Consider the following 26,480-nt stretch of genomic DNA (forward strand, 5'->3'; position numbering starts at 1 on the left):
TTCTATTTCTATGGAGGAGACGGAGCAGGACAGAGGCCTTATGTCCGAGCTGTTTATCCAGCCCAGCACTTGCCAGTACAGAACATCTTTTATACGCTGGAGCCGGAGTTGGTTGGAGTGTGAGCAGTTCAGCAATTGCCACGAGTCGCTGAAAACAGCCAAACACAGGGAACCCTTGTGCACCCCTCCCAGCCAGCACCTCTTTCATGGGCCGGCCTTAAAAAGACAGGAACACACGTGCGCCCAATGTAAATCGCACCTTTTATGAACAACACTAAAATGTGTTTAGAAGTTCCAAGAGCCTAATTCAGCGACTCCCAGCACTTCAGGCCGCACATGAATTCCAGACCTTGGCCTGCCATTGATTTTAGCACTTTATATAAACACACAAACTCAGCCACTTTTATCCTCTGATCATGGGGAAAATCCACGGCATGGGCCCTGGAGCACAGAATCATAATATATATATATATATCAGCAGCATTGAGACAGTGTCCCCAAAACTATACTCGAAACGTTAGTGCTCCCTTGAATGAGTAGGACAGGCTAATGGAAGTATCACAGTATGAAAGGCTCCTGTCGTTAGGATCTGAGCAAACCATAGTGTTCCCAACGAATCTAATCTAATTGTCAGTAAAGGTGGCCATAGACGCACAGATAATAACGGACAAAACTCATTTTCGAACGATATTCACTGCGTGTATGGGGGGGGGCAAAGAGCCGACTGATATCAGCAGAAGACTTGTCGGCTCGTCAATCAGGCTGGATGGAAAATGTTGATCTGGTGCCTTTTCCAAGAAAGATCCTAATTGTTACGTCGATGGCCACTTTAAGGCAGATGGAACCATTGGGCAGCCAGTTGTACAGTCCAGACAGAATTCTGCACTGAAATCCATTTCTCAAAAGAGCAAACAGATTTTTTTATATTCAATTTTGAAATCTGACATGGGGCTTGACATATTGTCAATTTCCCAGCTGCCCCTGGTCATGTAACTTGTGCCTGCACTTTAGGAGAGAAATGATTTCTGGCAGGCTGCTGTTTTTCCTTCTCAATGTAACTGAATGTGTCTCAGTGGGACCTGGACTTTACTATTGAGTGCTGTTCTTAGATCTACCAGGCAGCTGTTATCTTGTGTTAGGGAGCTGCTATCTGGTTACCTTCCCATTGTTCTGTTGTTAGACTGCGGGGGGGGGGGAGGGAGGGGTGATACTCTAACTTGCAGTAAAGCAGTAAAGAGTGATTGAAGTTTATCAGAGCACAAGTCACATGACTGGGGGCAGCTGGGAAACTGACAAAATGTCTAGCCCCATGTCAGATTTCAAAATTAAATATAAAAAAATCTGTTTGCTCTTTTGAGAAATGGATTTCAGTGCAGAATTCTGCTGGAGTAGCACTATTAACTGATGGGTTTTGGAAAAAAAAAATGTTCCCATGACAGTATCCCTTTAAAGTATTATTTATTGACTTGCAGCTGCTTTAGGCTGATATATAGAGCTGTCAATACCTCTGTCCTTTAAACAATATGCTTCTCCTCCCATTAATTATTACTATATCCTTCTAAGACATAAATTAAACACAGCTCTTCTTACCCATGAGAACAGCAGTGGCTCCTAAGCCTGACCATGAGCAGCTCCACGCCTGTAGAACATGAGCTGCCGCCTGGAGTAGTTCTCATACTGGTGCTATTGTGTTGCTCTCATCACATTTCTGGATAATGGATCTTTCTGCAATTTGGATCTCCATTCCTCAAGTCTACTGGGAAATCACGTAAACCTTAAATAAAGCCAATAGGCTGGTTTTGCTTCCAATAAGGATTAATTATATCTTAGGTTGGACCAAGTACAAGCGACTGTTTTATTATTACACAGAAAAAGGAATCAGTTTTTAACATTTGGATTATTTGGATAAAATAGACGGCCTTTCCGTAATTGGGAGATTTCTGGATGGGTTTCTGTTATACCTGTATAGCAGTTTTCTCCTTCTCTTCTTCAACTTTCAAATAGGGGTCGCTGACCACTGCCTGGTCTCTAGGGTAAATTGCACCCTAGCGGAGGGGTTTGGCAGTTTGTGGAAGTTTTCAATGCTCTGGGAAGAGCCGGGTGCAGCATCATTGACAAGTCACTTTTCAGTTTTAGGCTTACAGTTAGATGATTGTTAGTTTCTTGATCCAATTGTCACTGTCTAATAATCCTGGGTGATTAGGACTCGGAGCCTCAGACATGACCCATTGTACTGGCTGTAACTCCAGCTTCTATGGCAGATCTGATTTCTTAGACCCACAAACAGTTCCTCGGCTAGTAGTAACTCTGATATTTAGGAAGAATAAAGTGTCAGTTTGTGGCCGTGAAGAGACACTTGTCATTGGGAAGACTCTGAGGACAGTTAATGCTGTGATGTGTCATTCTCACAAGTGGAATAAGAGCAGGTCGAGTCTCTGGGTTTGTCCTATATATACATTTTATTGAGTCATGAATTTCTCTCTAAGCTCTTTTTATGGCAGAGAATGGGTTCAGTTACTGTGTAAATCTGCTGTGTAACAAGGCAGCGGTGCGGCTCTAATAAAGGTTTGTCAGTTGGGTTTCTCAGAGGACCCCTTAGAATTCAAGTCTCAATCTCCTCGCCTGGAAAGTGTGTAAAATCACAGAATTTGTCATTGTAGAATGAAATGATCTCACTCGCACCCTTGGCAAGAATGAGAATGTAAAATGGAACCATAGAGCACCACCATGACTTCTCACTCCGCGGGGACCACTCACTCATGAGGTCAACTGTATGACAGTTACATGTCTCTGTTGTAAGAAATCTTGAAACAGATCTCTACTGAGGATTAATTATTTGTATCCAGGACCACCATCAGTAATCACAGGACCCAACACTAACTTAGCAGGTCCCTCCTCCCATCTCTCTTGGGCCTCCTTAGCAGTTAGCCCCATACTAAGTTAACTGGGCCCTTCTTACATGGGATCCTAATTATTTGACCAGTTTCCCCAATAAAGGAAAGTCTGAGGAAGGTCTATGGTCTATAACAGGTTCCTCAAAAAGGTAAAGAGTAAAAAACATGAGACACCCATGACCTTCTCTAATCAGCCTTCAGGCCCCTTTATTGGTTTAATTACAGCCTCATTGATCAGGCCTCTCTTTCTGATTGAATCCTTCTCTCTTGTGGGAGAAATGTCCCTTCTCTTCCACCAGTTATTGTCTGACATAGGATTGAACAGCCTTGATATGATATGGTCTCTGCTCAACTGGACACAATTCTTATTAAGTGATCTACGATGGCTCTCGTGTCTTTTATCTCTTGTGTTTTGCAGTGTAGTCCATAAAGCTTGTAATCCATCCTTGGCTTTCTGTAGCCCTAATGCATTGTCTTGCACTTTAAAGTCCTGTATGTTTGATCCTGTATAATACTCTGTTCCTGTAATCTCATGCATTTAGTCCATTTCGTTTTGTACGACTGCCTTTTTGTATAAGCGTCATTTATTGTACTTTACTCTGTATAGTGTCAGCCAGTTGCACAGCTCTCTAATGGAATTCCCAACAGGAGGCCAGACATGAAAAACTTGCTACAAGGTAACAGGAGGATGAGAGCACCCTGTTCACAAGAGCTTACATTCTAATCCAAAGATTCACCACTGGAAACCATTGCTGGTTCTTGTGTCAGTCGTCAGATAGGGGGTTTATGTTCATGGCCCATTTCAGAAACCCTTGATGGCCCTGGCCTAAAAATGAGACGATGCCAAAGATAATATTCAGCTAAAGATCATTTAGTCGGCACAACTCCACATATTTTCAGGTTATTTAAATGTCAAACCAGAGACTTACTGGGAAAAAAACTGAAAATCCACTGCCTACACTGTGCTTAAAGTTCATTTTTAAGGGGAACTACCCCTTTAAACAGCCTTGTTTTTCAGTGCAATGTTGGGACGTTGGCTTCCTGCAGTGGAACATCTTCAATGTATCAGTTTCTACGGGTTTAATTTTAGTGAAACTGAGTCTACCCCCTGCCGTTCTCAGTTTGGTGGGGATTTTCTGGGGAGATGTTGCAGTAAAACAATATGGTCATGTTTCCCCGGGGACTCCTGCTTTTATAGTGAGGCCCTGCTCAGTTTACTGGGTAAAACATGCATTTTTATATCAGATTCAATGCTGTGGCAAAGGCAAAAATTCAGCAGGAGGTTACTCACAAAATATGGAGCCATATTGGTGGAATCAAGAGGAACACTGATATCATGTGCAATAGGGTTCCAACATAGGATAATATAGCAAAGAGAATAAAGAGGGAGAGTTGTAGAGATTTGAATGTTCTGACACTAGAGATGGCCTTTGTCCTCTGACCATCCTCTGATTCCAGACAACCAAACCAAAAAGATCAGCAGATTAGGACAAAGGTTGACAAAAATGTATCAGCTATTAATATACAGTGTCGAACTGACTGATACCAGGAAAACTCCCAATGGGCCCAGGTGTCCCTTGTGCTCCTAAACATTTGGCCTATTTCATGGCCATTCCCTATTTCTATGAGAACAAAGAGGCTAAATAGATGGAATAATAGGTTATAGGATGTATAACTAAAAGAGACTAGGAGAATAGAGGTTGAGTGAGGAGAGGAAGAATAATAGTACTGAAAATTTTCTTGGTTGGCCCCTGGTGTATGGTTTTTGGGTGGGCCCCTGGTGTCCCAGTCCAACCCTGTTAATATACTGCAGCAATTGTAGTCCATATGTCTTGTACTGGTTTCTGTATGTTTTGGGTTGTGCGTGGGTCCTACAATGGCAACATTTTACTTGTTTAGGGTCAGGTTAAGGTTTTGTGGGTTAGGTTCAGTGCAGGTTGAGTTTTTCCATACCCACATATCACTAGTGTGCAATACTTTAGTAGGCTGGGAGAACACTAGGTCAGGTAGGTTTAAGGTTTGGAGTTGGCAGGTTTTAGTTGGATATTGGCTTTTTGTTGACCCACAAATTGATACTGTACATGTGGTGTGTGTTTAGTGACAGGAATGAATGTGATCCAACTGTCACCGTACACACCGGGTGGATTTCAGCAAAAAAACACTTATAGAGCCAAAATCCACTCCATGTACAGGAAAGAGATGACTTAACTTACAGAAAAGAGAATCTATTACCTGGCCATACAGGTGTGGGACGCATCTTACGAAAGCACTTTCTCTTACAGACATAAGTGGTCATATCCATCATTCTAAAAACTTCCAGACTGTGGTGGATAAAAGCTCTCTTGGTTACGACATTTGCTGAGATGTTGACTCTAGTGTAGCCCTAAAGTGAGGCCATTCCAGAGCAGAAAACCATTAGCTTTGCATCTGCTTCTTGTGCTGAGAAAGTGTGTGGTTTGGGTCCATGAGCAGTAATGCCGCATTGCTTGGAAATGTAGTGAGAGCCAGCAGAAAATGCAACACCTCAGCGTTTTATTAATGAAGCCTTTGCATTTGGCATCTTGGGAAAAGATCCTTCATTCTACTCGTATTAGCAGGCAAGGGGAACAGTTTAGCCGAAATTCTGTAATAATAATAATTCTCTAATAATAATAATAATATTTGGTGTTCTTGGGACACATTGTCCAGGTACAACAGGCTTAAACCATGAGGTGTCCATAGTTAGACTGATGTTTTGCTCTCCACCAAATTGTTCACCTCTGGTGTATCCCCACTCAGGTTCAGTCCTGACCCCTCTGCCCCCCACATTTACCAGGGAGGGTCCATACACTAGTGCAGAAAGCCTGTACCACAAGGTTGAATGACATTGTTATGTGTTAGGGCAGTGATCCCCAACCAGTAGCTCGTGAGTAACATGTTGCTCACCAACCCCTTGGATGTTGCTCCCAGTTGCCTCAAAGCAGGAGCTTATTTTTGAATTCACGGCTTGGAGGCAAGTTTTGGTTGTATAAAAAAACAGGTGTTCTGCCAAATAGAGCCTTCTGTAGACTACCAGTCCATGAAGGGGCTACCAAACAGCCAACTATAGCCCTTAATTGACATCCCCATGGAATTTTTCATGCTTGTGTTGCTCTCCAACTCTTTTTTACATTCATGTGGCTCACGAGTAAAAAAAGGTTGGGGACCGCTGTGTTAGGGGGAGCCCTGACCAAGGGTTGGCCTCTCAAAAGTGAGAGGGGAACGGAAAGGCCAAAAAGCACAGGCTCAGTGGAAACAAAGCTCTGATGGATTCCCTCTTTGAGAGAGAGTTGGGAGACCATACACATTTCTATTGCATGGGTGGGTTTACTATAGACATGTTTTTCTGGATCCTCTACATCTGGCTCTCTCTTTATCCCAAAGATTTTCACTTTCTGACGTCTCTGTCCATCATTCATTTTATACAAGCCATGATGTAAAACGGTTGTATTTTTACTTTCTGCATTCTTTTTATTGCAAATAACCAAATAACAAGCATGGAGGCTGCTGACCTAACAGAACATGCCCGAGATGGGCAAAGCGACATTCATTGAAAATCACTGGATGTCAAGGTTGTCCTTGAAGCAGCTAATGATCCAGATGGCAAATCATCTCATCACAGTGTAGATTGTACTAGATTGGCATCCAGCAAGTACTAATGATAGAGTTATAAAAGTATCAGACAGAGAGGCAGCTGCTCGGGAGTTGGCACGGCGAGACGTCTTGGCTGGGACATGTGGGTTGTCACACTCTCCGCCTGCTCCTTAAGACTTCATCACAGGTGGCACAAACTTGGTAGCTTTGTCAATGAGCTTCTTAATTTGCTTGGGAGTGGGGTGGGAGGCAAGCCAAAGTGAATATCATACTATAATACTGTGAAACCCGTTACTGGTATATGCCTCATCCTACTTACAGTTACAAGCTCATATCATGTTCTTCTGAGTGTGTATTTTCATTACAGGTCCTAAAATTGATGGGACTAGTAGTCACATTATATAATAATAAAAAGTTGGCAGACTTTCAGAATATATAAATGATTGGCCTGTAGATTAATTGGGAGGACTCTGTCCCATTTGCTCTACATACACAGACATACACATGTGTGACCCAATGGATCTTTGGCCAACCCAAATGCTGCACCAGATCCAGCTGATCCTGTTGGATCATACTGCAGAGTACCACATCAATGCGCCTATGGAATCATGGCCCAATGGGATTTTCAATCCTGCCTGATTTTTGGCCAGATATCAGCTGTGGAGACTGTCTAGAGAACCAGATCCATGGGCAGCTTTTTTACCTTAACATTCAGCTTGTGAGGGTCACCTGGAAACATCTTGCTGTGTCCTGCCTAATTGTGAGCCCAGGGCTGTGCATGGCGCTTCCCATCACAATCAGTGGAAAATCACTATGCCAGTACTACTCACGTGGCCTCCTTCCAAATTTATAATTCTGTTACATTGAAAAAAATGTGATCAAATCTTTGTTCCTGAAATGAGTCTGGCAGTGAAAGGGCAAATGATCTAAAAGTGAGCGTGAAGGGCACATCTGAACCTGATCCCAGCAGAGGAGGCTCAAAGATTCATGTCTCACCATGGACATCAGAGCTCGGTTTCAGGGGGACCTATACTTTTGCTGTAGCCACCCACAGATAAAGCTGCCGGCTTCTCAAGAAACACTTATCTGCTTCCAGCTCAGGCCTAGTCTCCCGGTGCTTTCTTCTGCTATCTCAAAGAGAAAGACCTTCCCCTCATGTAGGGCATCAAATGTTGTTGGATACTTAGAAGGACAAAGAAAATATGGAACAAGGTCCTGACAATGATCACTATGTATGTGTAGCAATATTGTCACCTTGAAGTCATCACATACTCCCTTTTATGATTTGGGGTTTGTAATGTCGTGAGGATCACTATGGTTTTCCAACTAGATCATATCTACCTTATTAACCAGCCATCACTCCATGCAGGAGACAACATGATCTGACCTGGGCACATGTATGTTTCATGTGCTTATTTGGCCTTATGACTGGATTAGGCTATCATTGGGAACGCTTAAATTAGTGAAATCAGGTATGCTGAGCAGGAAAGCAAAACTCACCACTAGAAACATTGAGTTTGGGTTCAAATATTTAGCCAAGTGGACCTTCAATTAAAAAATCCAGACGTGAACATCAGAAGATACAACAGGCAGGCCATAAGTAGCAAAATATAAAAAGTCGCTAATTACATGTACCTTCATTTTAGGTGAAAATAAAATACCTTTATATTTAGATGAGTCAAAAACAATTGTAGTTAAAAGTAATAGTTCAACAGGCTCTCAAGCGCCGAAACCTTTCTTATCACCCTTTGTCCAAAAATGACAGGTGAATGTAAGCTCCTCACCTCTTCTATCAGTTTAATGGATAAATCAATTTATGGTACAACGCTGTGGAATATGTTGGAGCTTTATAGATATGTGATAATAATAATAAAGTGTTGGGCAGTCAGTGGCTTTTTTCTTTGCCCGGCGCAGGTCCACCACATCTTCTTCAGCCGTAGGTGCTGCCAAGTTTCACTGGAGTTGATGAGAATCCTTACACTGGACGTTGGAGGCAAAGTCTGTAGCTGCAATCTGATCTGGGACCCCCAACCTAAATATCTTCTCTTTTTCTTAATATTAGCTTGACCTGGGAGTTATTGTTACAAGTGTTATCACATGTTACAAATCCTTCCGTATTTGCGTTGCTGCTGCTGCTGCTGTAAGGGGCTTATTCAGTAGGAAGAAAAGTGTCAGCGAGTTGTGTCTAATTGGATCTAGCTGCTGAATGGGTTAACCCAACGGCGCTCCCTTGTGCCAATGTACGTGATGAAATTAGCCCCCCTCTCCCCTTTATTTCAGACACTCATTGCTATTTGTGACTGCGCCGGCATCAGCCTAATCTCATTTGTTAAGTAGTAGCTGATTCATTATTTACAGCTTATTAGGCAAAGCTTAGAGAGAAATAAATACCTTATAAATATGATCAAGGCTATAAATATGCCCCTAATCTTGGGACTTGTCCAGGACATGAAGCGCTGCTCCGGCACATCAAAATAGGGATTTAAAGGGGAGACGACACTTTTTGAAATGAAAGGGCAGGAGCTGGTGAAATTGATTCCACCTTATAGTTTTCTCATATAGATCTACAATAACATCAGACAATGAGGGATTCACACTATTTCCAGTTGTTTTCTTGGTGAATTTCGGAGCATAGTTGTACAGAGAACTAAGGAGCAGAGGTTTGGATCAGCACCCATATTTACAGCTGGATTATTCAGAGGTGCTCAAGGCTTTTCTTCAGTTTCACATCACAATTGGTTCCCAAACTGAGGGACCTGGAGCAGAGGGTGGGGGTCCTGCCTGGAGACCAGTCTGAGTGGGATTTGGGGGGATGCCCGTTACCTTTTATTGATGCTCCTGGTATCTGAACATGACAAAACTTCTTTGCTGTTCTTTATATTGTTGGAACAATGGCTGAATGAGTAATTTTTTTAATATATATCTTAATTAAAAACATAAAAAGCAGCAGCAAGTGGAGATTTGGAGTAAATATAAATGAGGGACAGATGCAGATACCTGCAACGCAAGTAAATGCACTCAATTTGCAGGTCAAATACATTGATTTATTAATTACACTGTAGGTGACATGGTCAATGTCAGGAGTAATAGCAGGTTATTCCGATACATAGAAATACATATATATATATATATGAATGAATTGGAGCAGAAGGGTACATATTATAACATATTATAATTGACAGCAGCATAAGTGCAAATCCCTAGAATAAAGGTAATTGGGGACTGCGCTTATGAGCAGGTTCCCTGGCAGAGCATTTCCATTGATTCATAGGATGTGTTTATTGAATGGTTGCAAATACAGAAGGGGTTAAGAGATTTATTCACACTCAAGTACTTTGGAAACCCTAAACCATTTGACTGCCCAGTGTCCCTTACCCAGTGGCATGACTTGGCAGCGAGTGACATACTATAAACTGTGCCAATTGGCACCCCTCACCCATCCACTGGGACCGTTCCACCTTTCTCTCCCCCGTCGCCCACTGCATGGAAAGCAGAAAGAAACACAATAATAATAATAATAATAATACAATATTCACGTAGAACAGCTGATTTAATTCCCCCTTATGACATGACTTGAAAACCAGCCGCATGGATCACATTCCTGTCTCGGGGTCCTTATCTCCCACCGGCAGCAGAGACAGAGGGGGAGCCCAGGAGCAAGAGAAGGGAAGGACTGGGAGAGGCCGGACACCTCCAGGTAGGGACCTTATCCAACATAATGTTCACTTGGGGCCTCCTGAGCAGATGGGACCACAAGGGAAACCCAAGAAGAAGCTCAACAGCCTACAGGTGATCAAGGGGATGGAACAATGTTGGATGACTTTAATGCAGGTTAATAGATTTGTAGTTGGAGTGTGATAGAAAAAGAATTGCCATGAAACAATAGGAAAAAGTTTTATGGACATGGAGCATCTGCACTGAGGAGCTGGTCCATTCTAGGGAGACTCCAGTGTATATGGAAAGAATTGCATTTGTGCAGGTCAGGGATGGATCAGATCACCCTTTCTGCTGTTTGGGGAGATGTTGTTGAATAAGATCTAGAGGCTTCTGGGTTGTGTATAGAAAATAAATGACCTTGTGATGTAGAACTGGTTGTCACGACGAGTCAGCGTTTATACCTTAATCCTAGAGAGAGGAAACACTTGAGCAGCATTTCTTCCCTTCTGTCAGCTACAGTCTATGGCACCCTCTTCCGATCAATCCCGACCAGCTGAGAACGGGTTAAAGGAATGCTAATGTGAAAGGACTACAGCAAGCTCAGGGTAGCATAGCAATAGGTGGCCAGGCACAGCTTCATGTACTGCACCAAGTTGAAAGTGAAGCTGCTTTACTGATAACCCACATGGGTGAGCTTGGCTCTGCTCCACTCATATTTATTGTACGAGTGCTGAATTGGGAACAAGAAAGAACTGCGAGCCCAAAGGGCACTGCCTTGGAATAATGGGCGACTGCTGTCCCTCCGGGTGATGCACTAGCAGTGTGAAAGGCACCCAGGGGTGCTTCAGTCTACATCCTTAATCCTGGGGGGAAATGTGTGGGGTCCATATATTGTGTATACTGTGCATTCTGTGTATGAGTGTGGGCAGCCCTGGAGTAGAATGAAAGCTCTTGTGGTAGTTTGGCTGTGAGTGGGACACTAAGAAGGGGGCTGCGTATTCAGTGCAACTGTTACTGACCACACGTTTGCCTGTCTGACATATAAAACAAGGGGCTTGATATAAAAGCAGAGCTGCACTAATGCCTTTCACTAAACTCTACATTTCAGGGGAAGCCATTGGAATGAGACATTGACACGGCACTTGTTTGGAGCTGATTGATTGTCCTAATTATTCCTCCCTGTGTCTGTCCTGTTAATGACTATACCATACATGTTGTGTACAAAGAGTTCTGGGGTAAATAAAAATCCCATTAAAGGTCAGGTCTGGCCTCGAATGTCTCTCAGGAGCCAAGAACTAAGTTTGTCTTATTGGAGAGCATCTTGCTCCCATGTTAAACTGCAGATAGTTCATTGGTGGACATTCAGCTGAGCTGTAGGTCGGAGAAGTTTTGCCCTGTCACTGGTATAATCTTTTATTGGAACTCAGGGAACATGAACATTGTGTTCCTCAAGACATGAACCTTCATTGTGCTTCTCTTCCAGATTCTCTCAATGACAACCAATCTCCACTTGGGTTTCAACTAGACGCCGTATTTATCATTTACATGAAAATAATAGATCTGAACACCAGAAGCCATGGTATCAGTTTTTGCAGAACCTCCTCTGTGGTCTCCATGAAGGCATCACTGTGTCTTGTGCTGGACTCTTATCTCCAGTGCCATCATAGGGGCCCATGGAGGCCAGTCTTGGGTTTAGCAACAAGGTGGTGACCATATTTGATGTGTTGCCTGAGCAGTAAGTGCCATAAACCATTTGCCACAGTGAAGCCCTTTGTAGCCGTGGAAGGGTAACTATTAAATCGTGTGTGGATCTCTGGCTTCTTTTGTATAACAACTGAGTAGGTGCTTTATAATCTTGGACATGTGTAATAACTCACGCTGGTGGTCTAGTGGGGGTGCGACGGTGACGCCCTCCACATCTGAATTCTCCCGAGTCCTTTCGGATTTTATTCGGAAAGTGCCATTATAAATTTAGATAATTCAAATATTTAAAGGGCTCTTTGTGTAGTTTTTATTACCCAACGTAATAGGTCTATTCTATAGTTCCTGGGCGTGTTTTGCTGTATTACTGTTCCGTTACTTATCCTGCCTGTCCCTGATTATGTCTAGTTTTCCGCCTGTCCTGATCTCTGCTGTGTTTTTGACTATTTACTTGGATCCTGTTTTGTACTACACTCACCGTGTGTTTTGACCTGGTCTGGGACTCCGACTACTCTCCCGTCTCATGAATCTGTACCACTTTGTCTGACTGTTTATGTTCCTTGTTCCCCCGTTCTACTACACCATGATTGGTTCCCTTGCTCCCTCACAAATCTCTCCTTGGTTCTCCCACAATAAGATCTGGTGGAATCTGAGCAGCTGAAGGCTCCACCTGAAGCCAAAGGCGGCAGAAGAGTGGGCCGAGACCAGAACCTTGGGGTTAGTTCTGAGTTTGGGATAACCTGTGTTACAAAATGACACCTGAGATGACCACAACCAAGCAAATATGTAAGGTTCTTTGGTAACCCCCCCTAAATATTCTGTTATGGAGCAGTGCCAAGTGACCAACTGCACAGAGGTCTGACCCATTGCAATCTACAAATCACTCACTGGGGTGCTGTGTCCAGCTTTATTCCCCCAATTCTAGAGCCTAAATCCAAAGATCTAAGGGCAGTTTCTTTGTTGGCTGAAAATGTCTGTGCCCATTGGCGTGTGAGAATAAACCACTATAAATAACACTTTGGTTTCTGCAGAATTCTACACAAAGCAATTTACCTGGCAGGTGTTCTCCAAAAGGCTGTCATTTGGATTTCTTCTGTTCTGACACGAGGGAAAGGGCAAGTCCAACGATTTACGTGTGTCTGAATGTAATAATAATATTCTTCTTTAGTTATTTCATGGCTACTTTTAATTGGACACTGGGCATTTTCTAGGAAGTTGTTGTGTTACTGGTGCAAATTACAACATGTTATATATACAGTCTTTATAGCATTGCTGGAATATAATAGCAGTTTGGGTCCTGAAACCTGTAATAACTACATACACATGAACAATTGTCCTTGTTTGTTTCTGTTATGGACTTGGATTCACACTGAGGTGAGTGTAACGAGTGGTGTCCAGGGTCAAACTGGGCCGGTAGGACACCGGGAAAAAACCTGGTGGGCTCTGCCAGCCCGAACCCTACAGGTGTTCCCCCAGACCACTGATTTCCCTCCCCCAATGCACTGAAGGTAGATTGCATTTCCGCACGCTTGGGGCTGATTGGTGGCGGCCACTGTAGGGGGGTGCAACAGGGGGGCCCCTTAGGGGGTGTGAGACCCCTGGAGTGGCAGCCCCAGTGGGCCTACAACCATCAGTCCGACCTTGGTGGTGTCCATATGCCTTCATGGGTTTCCTCTGGATACTCTGCTTTATCCTTATGGGATTAACCCTAAAGTGCACGATAGAGACCTTGGATTGTAAGCTCTGCTGGTTGCTGCATGATAGGTCAGCATTGTATCTAATTCTTATGCCTATGGTCCAGCAGCACAGAACTCTCCAGTTCTAACCAGGACTTCAGAACCAGAGGCAGGACAGTAACCAGAGACTCGTGGGTCCAACTGCCAAATGTGGTGCAAGGGCCCCTTTTTATTATCTTACAAATAATTATGCCCCGTCAGATCATCTTTCGCTTCAGTCCCTCAAGCACCTTTATGTCTCCCCTGCTCATGGGATTGGGAAATGGAGAATCCTTAGGGGGTCCCGTTGTGCTCATTGTTCATTAAAGGGACCTTAAGAACAAACAAATCTAGAAACAAATGAGTTGTTGGAAGCAACTCAAGGGCAGTGACAGTTTGATCAGTCCTGCCGGCAGTTGGAATGAAAGTGCCACATCCCTTTCCATTCACACACACGATGGTCTTACAAGTAGAACAGTTATGTGACATTATTTGTGCTGCTGTCTGTCTCAGAAGCTGACACTCTCCCTCTCTCTCTCTCTCTCTCACAAAAGAAACAATATACCGTAGCGCAGTATAAATACCAGCAGGATAACAGAGGGGGCAGCAACAAGGTCTCATGTAAGAGAGAAGCAGTAACTCAGAAAGGCTCATATGCTGAACATAATTGCCCTTCATTAGTAAATGAGCCCCATAGACACTCTGGGGCAAATTCACTATGCGCCGAAGCGCCTAACGCAAGCGTAAATTCGCTAGCGTTGGTCATTTTCGTTACTTCGCAAATTCACTAACGAACACTGGCGTAGATTCGCTAGTGTTACTTCGCACCCTTACACCTGGCGAATTTGCGGAACGGACGTAACTACGCGAATTCACTAACACGCGCATTGTACTGAACGCTACCTTTTACGCCAGACTTCCTTCGCCACCTCAGATCAGGCGAAGCGCAATAGAGTAGATAGGGATTGCTGCAAAAAAAGTTCACATTTTTTCTAAGTCCCAAAAAACGCTGGCGTGTTTTCTACGTTATGGGTGATAGGCTGAAAAAGATCGAAAATTTTTTTGGGGCTCCCCTCCTTCCCCCCTACATTTCCTGACTCATGGCAACTTACCTAGACAGTGGGCACATGTGTAGGGCAAAATAAACATTTTATTTGATGTTTTGAAGGTTTCCCAGGCTTGTGTAGTGCTGATACGTATTCCTCCATTGAAATTTGAATTTGGCGCCTTATGCAAATTAACCATCACTAGCGTAACTTCGCTTCGCTTAGCGAATCAATGCTAGCGCAACTTCGCAACCTTACGCAACTTCGGATTTTAGTGAATTTGCAGAGCGCTGGCGAAACTACGCCTGGCGAAGTGCGGCAAAGTTACGCCTGGCGCAACTTCGAATCTTCGTGAATTTGCCCCTCTGTGATTTATACACATTGCTGCTAAGTTGTAGCAATCCTGCTGACAGTGAGTATTTGTGAAACTGCCACTTTGTGTGTAGATCCAGTAATGGATGAGTATCTTTATTGCAGTTCAGCAAGGACATTTCCTTACACACTCAGCACCCCCATCTTCTGGCAGTTTTGAGGTACTGCAAGTCATTAGCCGGTTTATTTTTATTCTATTTGCCCGGACGATAGAGTCAATGAGGGGGTGCAGCCAGTCACATTTCATTATTCTGTATAAGGACCTCAAAATGTTATTCTCTTTGTATTGCTAATTAACAGGGCCAGTCAACAACAGAACTCGTTGTGTATCCAAGGAAGACACATAATGGTGTTGTCTGTAGGTTTATACACAAATAAGAGGCTTCTTGGGGTTCCCTGAGCCTTGTAAGCACATAGTGCATGGAATCCAAGACTAAATAGCTTCACTAGGGTGAATTCAAAGCCTCACAATTCAAGTTATTATTTATTGCCCTGCAGCTGTTCTGTCTGCCCTTTTTGATGCCCAAGTCATTGTGCAGTGATACAGGGGCAGACTTACAGGTCCGTCACTCACTGCACTGCCTGGTTGCTAAGAGGTTGCTAGGCAGGACTGTAATAACCAGATCACTGTTTAAATATCAAATAGGAAAGTTACAGATTGAATAGAATTTGAATACTTCCAAAAGCAGCTAAAAAAAAAAAGCCCATTTCTGCCATTCGGAGGTTTAGTGAGTCTTCCCGCTGTGCTAAATGACTGAAAGGCGGTTGCTAAGTGCTCGCACATTTTCTGACACTTCTTTGTGGGGTGGTTATTATTATTATTATCAGCAGGCTTTTAGTACTCCAGGAACAAAGAGCACAACGCGGAAGAATTGGAACAATTGTCTCATTTTATTTCTCCCCCCCCCACAGCTATGAAACGCCCCGCAAGTCCAACACATTCCCCCGATTCCACCATTCCCATGCGTCAGATTGGACAGACGGACAGCGCAGCTCTGGAACTCCAGTCGGGGAGGGAGAAGAAACTGCCGTCTTTCACCCTGTGCCACGTCTGTAACATCCAACTCAACTCTACTGTCCAAGCTCAGATCCATTATAATGGCAAATCCCACCAGAAACGACTCAAACACATCAACAAAGCGAGAAGCCCCTCTGTCCATGGTAAGCAAGTCCTGCACCCCCTCAACCCTATCATAATATTATTGTACTTCTGTACTGGGAACCTCATTAGACACCTTTACTGGGAAGAACCCGTTGGCTTTTGTAGTATGTTGTTGGCTTCCATAGATAATGGCCACATTTTATTATTTCCCATGAATCGTTATCTCATTTACTGGGATCACTGCTCCGTTTCCCATAACCCCTGGCCTAATATCATTGATGTTCCAGGAACATGAATTTGTTGTGCTTCAGAGGTTTGGGGGTTGTACATTTGTGGACTTGGAGATTGAAAGGCAAAAAACCTATTCCGGTGTAATGGCGAGAGCTCTTGTACCTCTTGGGTTGGTCATGTCATTCAAGAGGTTTGTGGGTTATTGGGTTTGCAGTGTTTATGGATGTGACTGCGCCTTAAAGATAAAGTGTTAAAGTGACGTTGCTAATGTTGTTAAAGCTCTGTTTATGTTTATATGTCTAGGGCTGATATTCCAACAAGCTTTGGATGAATTGCATCTTGCAGCCGATATGTTGAATTGCAAAGTGCCCCCATTGTGGGACTAGTAAGTCACTTGAGCTTCTGGCTGTCTATTTTTATGTAACGCTGTTCACAAGATGGACGGCTCTTTAGTCCCTAGGATCATACTAGTTCTTACCCAGCTTGGTCTTGGTCACCTACAACTCCCAGTATAGAATTCCTTATCAGGTGTGAGTTACACACACAGAACCCACCTCTTAAATATCAAATAAATTGCTTCTTGCAGCACAGAGGTCCTACTTGATTTGCTGGACACAATCTCTTTGGTGGTAAGACTTATACTTCTTATAAGAATTCGTCACTTCTTCACAGACTCTTCCATCCCCTTGATGATGTATCACTCTCTTATAGGTGCCCTTAACCATCAATTAGTGCAGGAATCTCCTATTCCTCAGCCTGCTTGACACCCTATGTTGGTGGGTGACAGTCCTGGGTTCTAACCTTCCTGCTCACTCACACCCCTCAATGTGCACCTATTAGTGTTTCCACCTGTCAATATTTCAACAGGACAGACTGATTTAGTTCAAAACTGCCTGTCTGGATCTCAGAAGTCTGGAACCTGGGCAGGATTGTCACATGATTGATTCACAATCACCGGCCGCCATCTCAATGGCGCTGACCCACCCCTTATAGTCGTTATCCTGCCCCTGATGTTCCCAGTTCCACCCCTTCCAGATTGTAGAATCTGCACAAATTGCACCCCCAGATTTTCTAGCACTGACTCCCCCTGTCCAACACCAAACAGTCTCCCCAGCAAGTGGGGTTCAAAGAGACCAGGCAAATGGGTTCTTCCCTTTTTAAAGACTAGGGACACCAGACAATCCTGGCCAAACACTGCCGGGGAACAATTTAATTTGGAAAGGGAAACTGCTCCCCCTCATTGGAGTTGTTTTTATAGACCAGGGATCCCCAACCTTTTGAACCTGCGAGCAACATTTAGAAGTAAAAGGAGTTGGGGAGCAACACAAGCACGAAAAATGTTCTTGTGGTGCCAAATAAGGGCTGTGATTGGCCATTTAGTAGCCCCTATGTGGATTGTCAACCAACACCGAGGCTCTGTTTGGCAGTACACCTGGTTTTTATACAACCAAAACTTGTCTCCAAGTCTGGAATTCAAAACTAATCACCTGCTTTGAGGCCACTGGGAGCAACATGTCACAATGTACTTGTTGGGGATCAGTTATAGACATTTATATTATCTCTTGGGAAAGACAAATGGGCTCCCAATCTTGAAACTGCACCGCAGCCTCTGTTCCCATACGGGCACTTCTAGTCACCCCATTGCTGAGTATGAAGGAGCCGTTCATTTCTCCGGATTCAGCTTTATGTAAATGTAATTATGTTAATATGTCTCAGCCCATTCCCATGTGATAATCTCACTTATTATTAGTGTACATTACGCTCACAAGATGAAATGTCAGTAAATGGTTCAATAAAACAGGGGCTGAGAGAACGGCACAAGTTCATGGGGTTCACTTGTCTCGTGATTTTGCTACTGAATGGGCTGCACCCATAGGAACATACTGTAAACTAAATACGATCTTTTCTGCAGGGTAATATATGGAAGGAATACACCTCAGTCCCTTGTTGTTCATTATTCACTCTCTCCTTATATAATAAAGCTAAATATTTGCTGTTTATTCAGATTCGTACGACTGAACTATTCAGCAGCATCACTTTCCTCAAATGCCCCTATAGTTTCCCGCTGTTCCCAACTCTTTCATTCAATAATAATCCAATATTGCCCTATTCCCCTTCATTCTTTATTTCCCTTATGGATGTTTTAAACCAATCTGTGCAAACGACCCCCCCCCAGACATCTGAATATTGTAGATTTGACAAAATGAAGATCTGCAAGTCAAACTGCACCAGTTTCATGATAACAAATAGGGTGTAAAGAAGATTGGGAGGTGTCTGGAGGGCTGGCAGTGAAGGTGTTAAATAGAGAGGCAGTAAGAGGTTAAGAGAACAAAGCTCAGTGGATGATTGTGCTGCATCTGCTCCGACTGCTCCGCTCATTAGAACAAGTGGAGAAGCTGAAAGGACAGAAAGAGAACGTGATGTTTCCCCTGTGCCAGACACAATATTCTGCTTTACACCCAAATTTATACCCAACGTTGTACCCAACAGCCCATACACTCACTCTGCCTTTTACATTTACTTCTAGAATTGATTTGATTGCCCTGTTTTCTCTCCTTATATTTCCCCATTCACTCCAGCGGGACCCAGGGCTTCTCTAATGATCCAGCAGTTTTAGTATAAAGACTCCCCAATCACTTTTCTACACGGTTTCATATAATACTGCTATGCACTTGTCATGACTTGTGTAGTATATATACAGTGTATATTGTGTAGTATATATAATATATATATATAGCGGCATTCAAGTTAGCGGAGACCATAGGCCACAGCACAGTTTAAGCACAAAATAAAGCCTGAAACCACCTTTAAAAGTTCAATCACAGCTTCACCACATGGGAATTAGCCGTCACAATTCTACACCCACATTGGGGTTCACAGAAACATTTCCAGCCTAGGACGTCACAAGTCCCAGAATCCCCTGTTAGACTCTCACTTAACACACATTATCTTAAAAGGGGTTTTCTCTTCTCTAGTCACTTGGAGCTCAATGTGGGAATCCCCACACCCAGCTACTCACTGACCTCCCTCCAACACACGGAGGTCTCCAGGGGGGATCTGAGCTCTAGTCCCACGCCTCAATTTAACTGCAGCCTAATTACACACTTACCTCTAGCTGAGCAGCTGCAAACCCCTCAGTGGAGTAAGGAATGGAAGGCCCACCCTGCTCTCCTCCATTCACTCCAGGGACCCATTTATCCAGCTTTTCCTGGCAAAATAAATACAGCCACATTTGCTGCAGAAACACATATTTTCCCTGGAGTTTTCTATTCAACTAATGCTGGTAAAATATACACAAACCCATGGTCATTTTAAACACATTTCTTACAATAAATATATATAGTGAAGTGCCCTATTGTGAGGCTTATTTAAGGCAAATAAAAGGACAAATCGTTGCTCCTGCAATTCAACCCATTGCGTTATGTTATAGTCTTCTACTTACCCAATGGTCCATTAAAAACCATAAGCTAAGTTTTCAGCCAAGTCAAGGTATCAAAAGATTTGGGATACTTTTTTTTTTATTTTGAGTAATAGAAAAAAAATTAGGAGAGAGATCCATGGAATCCAACTGTCACACAGATCCTGGCGGTTTCCATTCCAGGGAAGTCCTGAAAAAAACGTTATATTTTCATATTGTCCTTAAAGAGTAGAATGTGGCCACTCAGTCATCAAGGTTCGACCTCCTCCTAAATATGCTCGGCAAAGAAAAAATGAAAGGTACTTTTTAAAAGATGTTAGATGTAGAAATAGGGCAGGATATTTTAAGTACAATGAGTTCTTTGATTTGAGGCTGTCACCAAAACTGGATTTTTTAGCCAACTTTTTCTTGGCGCAGTCTTGTTAGACTTTAGTGGCAGTGTTTATTCACTCTGTTCCCTGAAGATACAACTATCCCAGGAATGCAGGGCTCATTGGGCATCTCCCAACCTTCCCACTGGCCATGACCCAAGTCTGGTGATAGTTATACCCAAATACACCTTCCCAAACCCTGACCATTTTAAGTCTCAACCCTATTAAGGGACACACAGCAGTGGAGCACAAGTAACTTCTAGTTCCACCATTCCCTCTTCTTATTGAAGTTACAAAGTGCCTTTTTTTGTATTCCCTAGAAGAATGCTGTGTAATGTTGTTGTGTGCATCTCCAGTCTATACCCACTTACTGGCAAAAGAATCAGTGCCGGGCAGTGTTTTTCTCATTCAAGTGAAATGGAAAGTGCTGGTTTTTGTCACCATGTTCCTATCTGGTAGGACAAAATCACGGGTGTGTGATATTCCTAGAAGTCTATCATTGGTTGTATAAGGATACTGTCACGGAAAGACATGTATTTCTCCTACTTAATGTAACTGAATGTGTCCCAGTGGGACCTGGATTTTACTGCTCTTCTTAGATCTACCAGGCAGCTGTTATCTTGTGTCATGGAGCTGCTATCTGGTTACCTTCCCAGGGGGGTGATATCACTCCAACTTGCAATACAGCAGTAAAGAGAGACTGAAGTTTATCAGAGCACAAGTCATATGACTGGGGGCAGCTGGGAAATTGACAATATGTCTAGCCCCATGTCAGATTTCAAAATTGAATATAAAAAAATCTGTTTGCTCTTTTAAGAAATGGATTTCAGTGCAGAATTCTGCTGGAGCAGCTCTAATAACTGTTTTGTTTTCCCATGACCGTATCCCTTTAAGTAACATCTAACTGTGCATCACAATATTGTTTCCAACTGCCGTAGACTTTCCTCCAAGACACAACTTCAAACAAGCATCGGTTGTTCCTTGTGAAATAATATATATCTACATATATATTAGGTCTATTTTTCCTTTGAAGATCAGAGACCTGGATCAGACTATATTTGTAATTTGCATAATTCTGACCTACATTTTTTGTGGTTGACAGCAGTTCGGATGTGTGTGACGTAGTTGTACAAGCAGCATTGCCTCTGTTCTTCTCTCTTACATTTCTCCTTCATTTACTAGAAAACCCATTATATTTTGCTTGTATATCTTTGCACCATAGTCACTAATAGGCTTAGGAGAATGTGATGGGCAACCCTATAGACAGCACCCTAGAATGTGGCATCTTACTGTCCGGCACCAACAGAGTATCGGCTGAGTAGCATAGACTAGAAGAAAACATCACGAGACCCTTTGTGACCTATTAAACATACAGACTAGGCCGATCACTGATGGATAAGCCCATTATTTACTCTATAATTACTCTCCCATTAAAAAGGTCTGATGGACTGACTGTTGATTGGACAGAAAGGAGTAATTATGAGCCGTGGGGCCAGGGCTGCAGTTTGTTCCCTATGTTTCCTTTGCTTTTCACGTTGAATTGGAGGAATATAAGAGCCAGGCTCATTCGTGGAATGTAGATTAGATCAGCATACTTCAGATATCTTATTAACCTGGTTTTATTCAAATATCACACGTAAAACAGAGAGATGAAATATGAATGATTAGGGTGTATAATGTTTCTCTAAAGCCAAGCATCGACTGAAATAGTGACTGCCGTATCTCTATTCTCTAAAGCCATGGCTGCTCTTTGATGTTTTTAGTCTTGTCTAATTAATTAGCTATAATGAATTTTGCCTGTTTGTTGTACTTGGGAAATGCACGAATCTGGTGAGAGCTCCAAGCAATCAAATACAAGTCTGTAGTGGATATAATTACTCAGATAGTTACATGGAGGCTCTTCTGTGGCCTTATGTGCTCCTCTTCCAATGGGAATGTCCTGCGTTCTCCGTTGGTCAATCTCTAATCTCTGCTTTTCATAATATGGGGTATTAAGGGTTTCCTACATGTACAAACAGTGGTTTCAGTTATTAGTGTAGCTTTTGGTTTGAAAATATTTAATAAATATTTCGTTTATATTTGGTCTGTTCCATTCTGTGGGCAGAGGGTTAAGTGAGGCCTGTGCTAATGCTCCAGTATCCTAAAGCCAAATCCTCCACAAGACTCATCTGGCCATGGAGACTTCATTTGCCTGGTACGGTCCACTTGTTTTATGAGACTGATTCGTTCAGACAGAGGAAAATGCCTCAACCAAAAAATTGCAGAGAGGGCAACCAGCGAAGCCAGGATGAAGCAGATGAGGGTAAATCAAGCAGCCATTTGTAAAGAAAGAGTAGACGTCATAGACTGGATTTTAATTTTTACCGAGCCTAAAGCCAGATTGCTGAGCCGGAACTCGGAGGTCTTTATAACTATGTGACCATATTAGTCAGAAAAATCAACTCATCAGATCTAGGTTTATCCTCCCCAAATTAGAACAGTCTATTACGTATAGAGATGGACTGCAGCTCCCCGTTAATTGCTTGAATGGTTATCCTGCGGGGTATCCTGTGTCCATCCCCCAATAGAGTCAATTTCTATGGATTATCCTCCCCAAATCCTTTCTTACTCATATCCAATATTAAATGAGGCTGCTGCTCTACTCTGCCTGTCAATAACATGGATATCCAAGTACTTTGAACTATGTCTTCCAAAACAAACAGGGGACCTATGGATTTTTCCCTGACCCCCACCAACTGTTGTTGTCTTCCATCTTGGCGCATTTGTAAAATAAACTATTCTTATGTCCGATCCCCATCTTTAGATCCCCAGCGGCAGGTTTATCAACCAGTAGAGGTGCAACATTCACAGTTACATGAATCTGACAACTTGGTATCCAGTAGTGTCATTTAATGAAGAGATTAATTAAGAGAAATTGCTAAAGGGGAAAACAAAGAGAGGAATTGTAGTATTTCAGTTCCGACAATAACAAAAACAGTAATAAACTCACAGGTATGACTCCCTCAAATGGAAGTCATGGTCGGCAAATAGAATTCATGATGAAGGAGTGGGAGATCCTTTGTGATGAAGGCCAGATCCCCAAATAAGACATGCGGTGAAGAATATAATATTATTATAATTATTATATATTATTATAATATATATTATTATTACAACAAGTCATATGAAAGGTTCCCATTTCACCTGTCACTGGCCTTAAATATTGAGTTGACTCCTGTGTCGCTTTACCTCCAGCACCAGAAACACATGGGGAGAGGCAGACTTGGAGCTCAAGGACCGGTCCAACAGTTAAAGGATAAACAGGAGTGGGATAAAAGGCCATTACGTGTCATTCTGGACTCCTTAAACCAGTGGGATTTTAACCTCCTTTGGCCTTTAAAGGAAATGGAATGGAAATAGAAAGGTCATTTACTGGTGGGAGGGATTGTAAAAGCAGCGCTGGGCTCCAATGCACTTGCCCAGGATTCTACACTAGGAGGACCATGTCACCATCTTCCTCTTCCTCGATCTCGTTTCTCCTGCGGGTGAGCATGTGCAGTCGAGAGAAAAGTTGAATTTAGAAGCAAAAGGGGCCGATTTTCACTCTACTGTGCAGGATCAACTGCCATGAGTCCCTGGTGAAGAAGATTGTGACTTGTTTTTTCTACAGAAGTAGCCTGGGCTGGTTCCATTTTCATCTAACAAGAGCAGCCCGGGTCTCAAGTAAGCAATTATAATAATAAGGGGGGTGCATAGTATTTGGCACCCCCAAATGATGACACCTTTCTTTCTCCTATAGCAAAACCTCTGGATCTGGCGTCTTCTTCTCGCAGATTCTCATTTCAGCAACTTGCCCTGTTCTCGAAATTACTGAGAGCAGCTTTTATTCCTTTAAATAAAAGGTATTGATTTCAGATCACAGTCTCTAAGCAGCTTTTTTCTACCATCTCCGCTTGGCTGGAAAAAGCTGGAAGTCTTTGGTTGAAGTCTATGTGAATCCAGAGTATTGCTGTGTTAGCCCTTAGATGCCCCAAAATGGCAGCTGTAAGAAACATCTCCTTATCTGCAGGAACCCAGACGTGGGATGAGATTAATGAACCAAAGAAAGGTCTCATCATCTGCAGGTTCATAGGCTGGAACAGAGCAGACATGGCACAAAAGCTCTCGCTTCTCTCTTTATCAGCATATGTGAAGTCTGGGGAGGTGGAACAGCAACTCCAGGGGAAAAATTCATTTATTAGGGAGAACATTTTAAATATATTTACAGATTATCTAGGCTACTCTTGCTGGCCAAAAGCATAACGTTGGCTGCAACAAACAGAATAAAGTTTAGGCTGTATTGTCCCAAAGGTGCTGTTCTTTTGGCACCCAAGCCTTTATAGAATAATGTTAAGGCTGTAATGTCTCAATGACTCTGTTCTTTTGGCACCCGAGCATTTCCTATATGGGATAGGGATCAGTCTCAGCATCAGAGGTGCAGATAAAGTACAACTGTAGAGTCGTATGATGAATATCAAAATGTATCATTTCATCCATAAGGGCCCAATGCCAAATGTAATCACAAACAAAAGGTGTTTATGGTATAGACTGAGAGCGGGAGTCTATGATCAGATGGATGGTCATTCCATGGATTCCTGGGTAAGGGGCTGAATTAGAAGGGATGATTGGTGCCATTGTCTCCTCCTGACCACGTCTGCAACTCATGGGACTCTAACGATTAGGTAAAAAATACAACTGCTGATTAAACATTGACTTTTTCTTGATGAATAAACATAGGGACCTTGATTGACTTCTGCCTTTTGTTGTAGGATCAGGAGCAGTGGGGAAAGCCTATAGGGTCATTAGTAACCTCCCAACATAAGATTAGTACAACTTTGCTCCTATTCTGCCCCCTTTTTGGCATCCTTTGGCCTTATGAAATGAAAACATGCCTTTGTTGGAAAAGATGGTGAGAGGGTAATAAAAGCCAAAAAGGACTGGAGTTTGACAGGACTAAACTGCGGCAATGTAAATGCACAATTTGTCGCTGCTTTAGAACCATGTGACGTGTCCCAGTGTATTGATTAATAACCATCACTTCTCAGGTCTTACTAACACTCTTATCTACTCACAAGCAGCTGCAATGTTACTATCACTGGTGCTGGACACAATGGGTTGGTGTGGCCTCCCGGCACAATGGAGCAAAAACAGGGGCCGGATATTAAATCTGGCACAAACTTCTTCCTGGATCAAATACTATTTCTAGAGAGTTCAGTTAATATATCAGTGTTGAAATATAAAATACAGTCAGGGCTGCTGTAAAGCAAGTCCATATATTTGCTGTGCCGGAGCATGGCTGACAGGTGCATTGATTTTCAGCGGAGAGGCTTAAACAACATTATCATTGTTTCTCAGCGGCATTGCCTTGTGGCTAATTGAAAATGAAATCTGAGAAAGCCCAGGGAGCAGTCGATAGCTCTCTCTCTCTCTCTCTCTCTCTCTCTCTAGCTCTCTCTCTCGGGTAAATGAGTGCAGATAGCTCCCCCGTGGACAATAACACAGGACGGCTCCATCATCATCATCATCATTCTAAGCAAAGCAATGCCTTCCCCAGATAAAGGCGTCCGTCTGTATCCAGATCCTATCTCCACAAATGAATTTTAGGCAACATGATTAAAAAGTTTATTGTGGCAGGATGATATATGGGCCTCTAAATACGTGACTCTGTTCTTAGTAAAGGGAAAGCCTTTTGTCTATGCAGTTTGACTGGATGTATTTAGCTACAGTTCCTGCCCTGTATTTTATAGCAAATTTTTTTTACTATAATATTCAAATTTTTAGTGGAAAAATAACTAGAATTTTTATATCCCGAAAAGGGAAAAAGTCAGAATCCAAAAATCCGGCATCTCAAAACTACTGAGGTTGTGTATAAGTCAATGGGAGAGGTCCCTATCATATTTGGAAGTTTCTGTTGTCTGCGCTGGAGTTAGCCTGAAAATCTGACTAATTCAGACTTTTTGGGCAAAAATCTAAAAAATCGAGTGATTCAGGGAAAAACCCCGAAAAAATTGGATTCTGATTTTTTGCTCAGTTTCTTTGTTTTTGTCCCGATCCAATTAAATTGTGATTTTTGCCAATAAGACTTTGATATACTGCAGCATTTGTTAACTTTTCTCTCTGGTGTATTTCATCATTCGCATTTTAGAAAGTGAAAAGCTCCAACTTCCTCATGAAGAGGCGAAATGATGGAGCGAGAAGATGCAGGAGAAGATGCAGTAGTAGATGCAGGAGTAGATGCAATAAAAGATACAGGAGAAGATGCAGGATTAGATGCAAGAGAAGATGCAGTAGTAGATGCAGGAGTAGATGCAGGAGTAGATGCAGTAGTAGATGCAGGAGTAGA

The 26,480-nt window shown here is 42.8% G+C and overlaps 1 protein-coding gene across 3 annotated transcripts in view; it reads left to right on the top strand.

Annotated features, from left to right (window-relative positions):
• The window catches only part of LOC108701751 (zinc finger protein 385C), a 76,773-nt gene that overhangs the window by 15,689 nt on the left and 34,604 nt on the right, over nucleotides 1-26,480 (top strand). Inside the window, exons 1-2 of one of the 3 annotated variants that reach the window (XM_041575960.1) lie at nucleotides 10,037-10,203; nucleotides 15,910-16,158. In XM_041575960.1, coding sequence (XP_041431894.1) covers nucleotides 10,095-10,203; nucleotides 15,910-16,158 — 358 coding nt within the window. In that variant the 5' untranslated portion in view covers nucleotides 10,037-10,094. The other 2 variants (XM_041575961.1, XM_041575962.1) reach the window with 2 other exon arrangements.

Source organism: Xenopus laevis, chromosome 9_10L (genome assembly GCF_017654675.1).
Source record: "Xenopus laevis strain J_2021 chromosome 9_10L, Xenopus_laevis_v10.1, whole genome shotgun sequence".
NCBI classification, from domain to species: Eukaryota; Metazoa; Chordata; class Amphibia; order Anura; family Pipidae; genus Xenopus; species Xenopus laevis.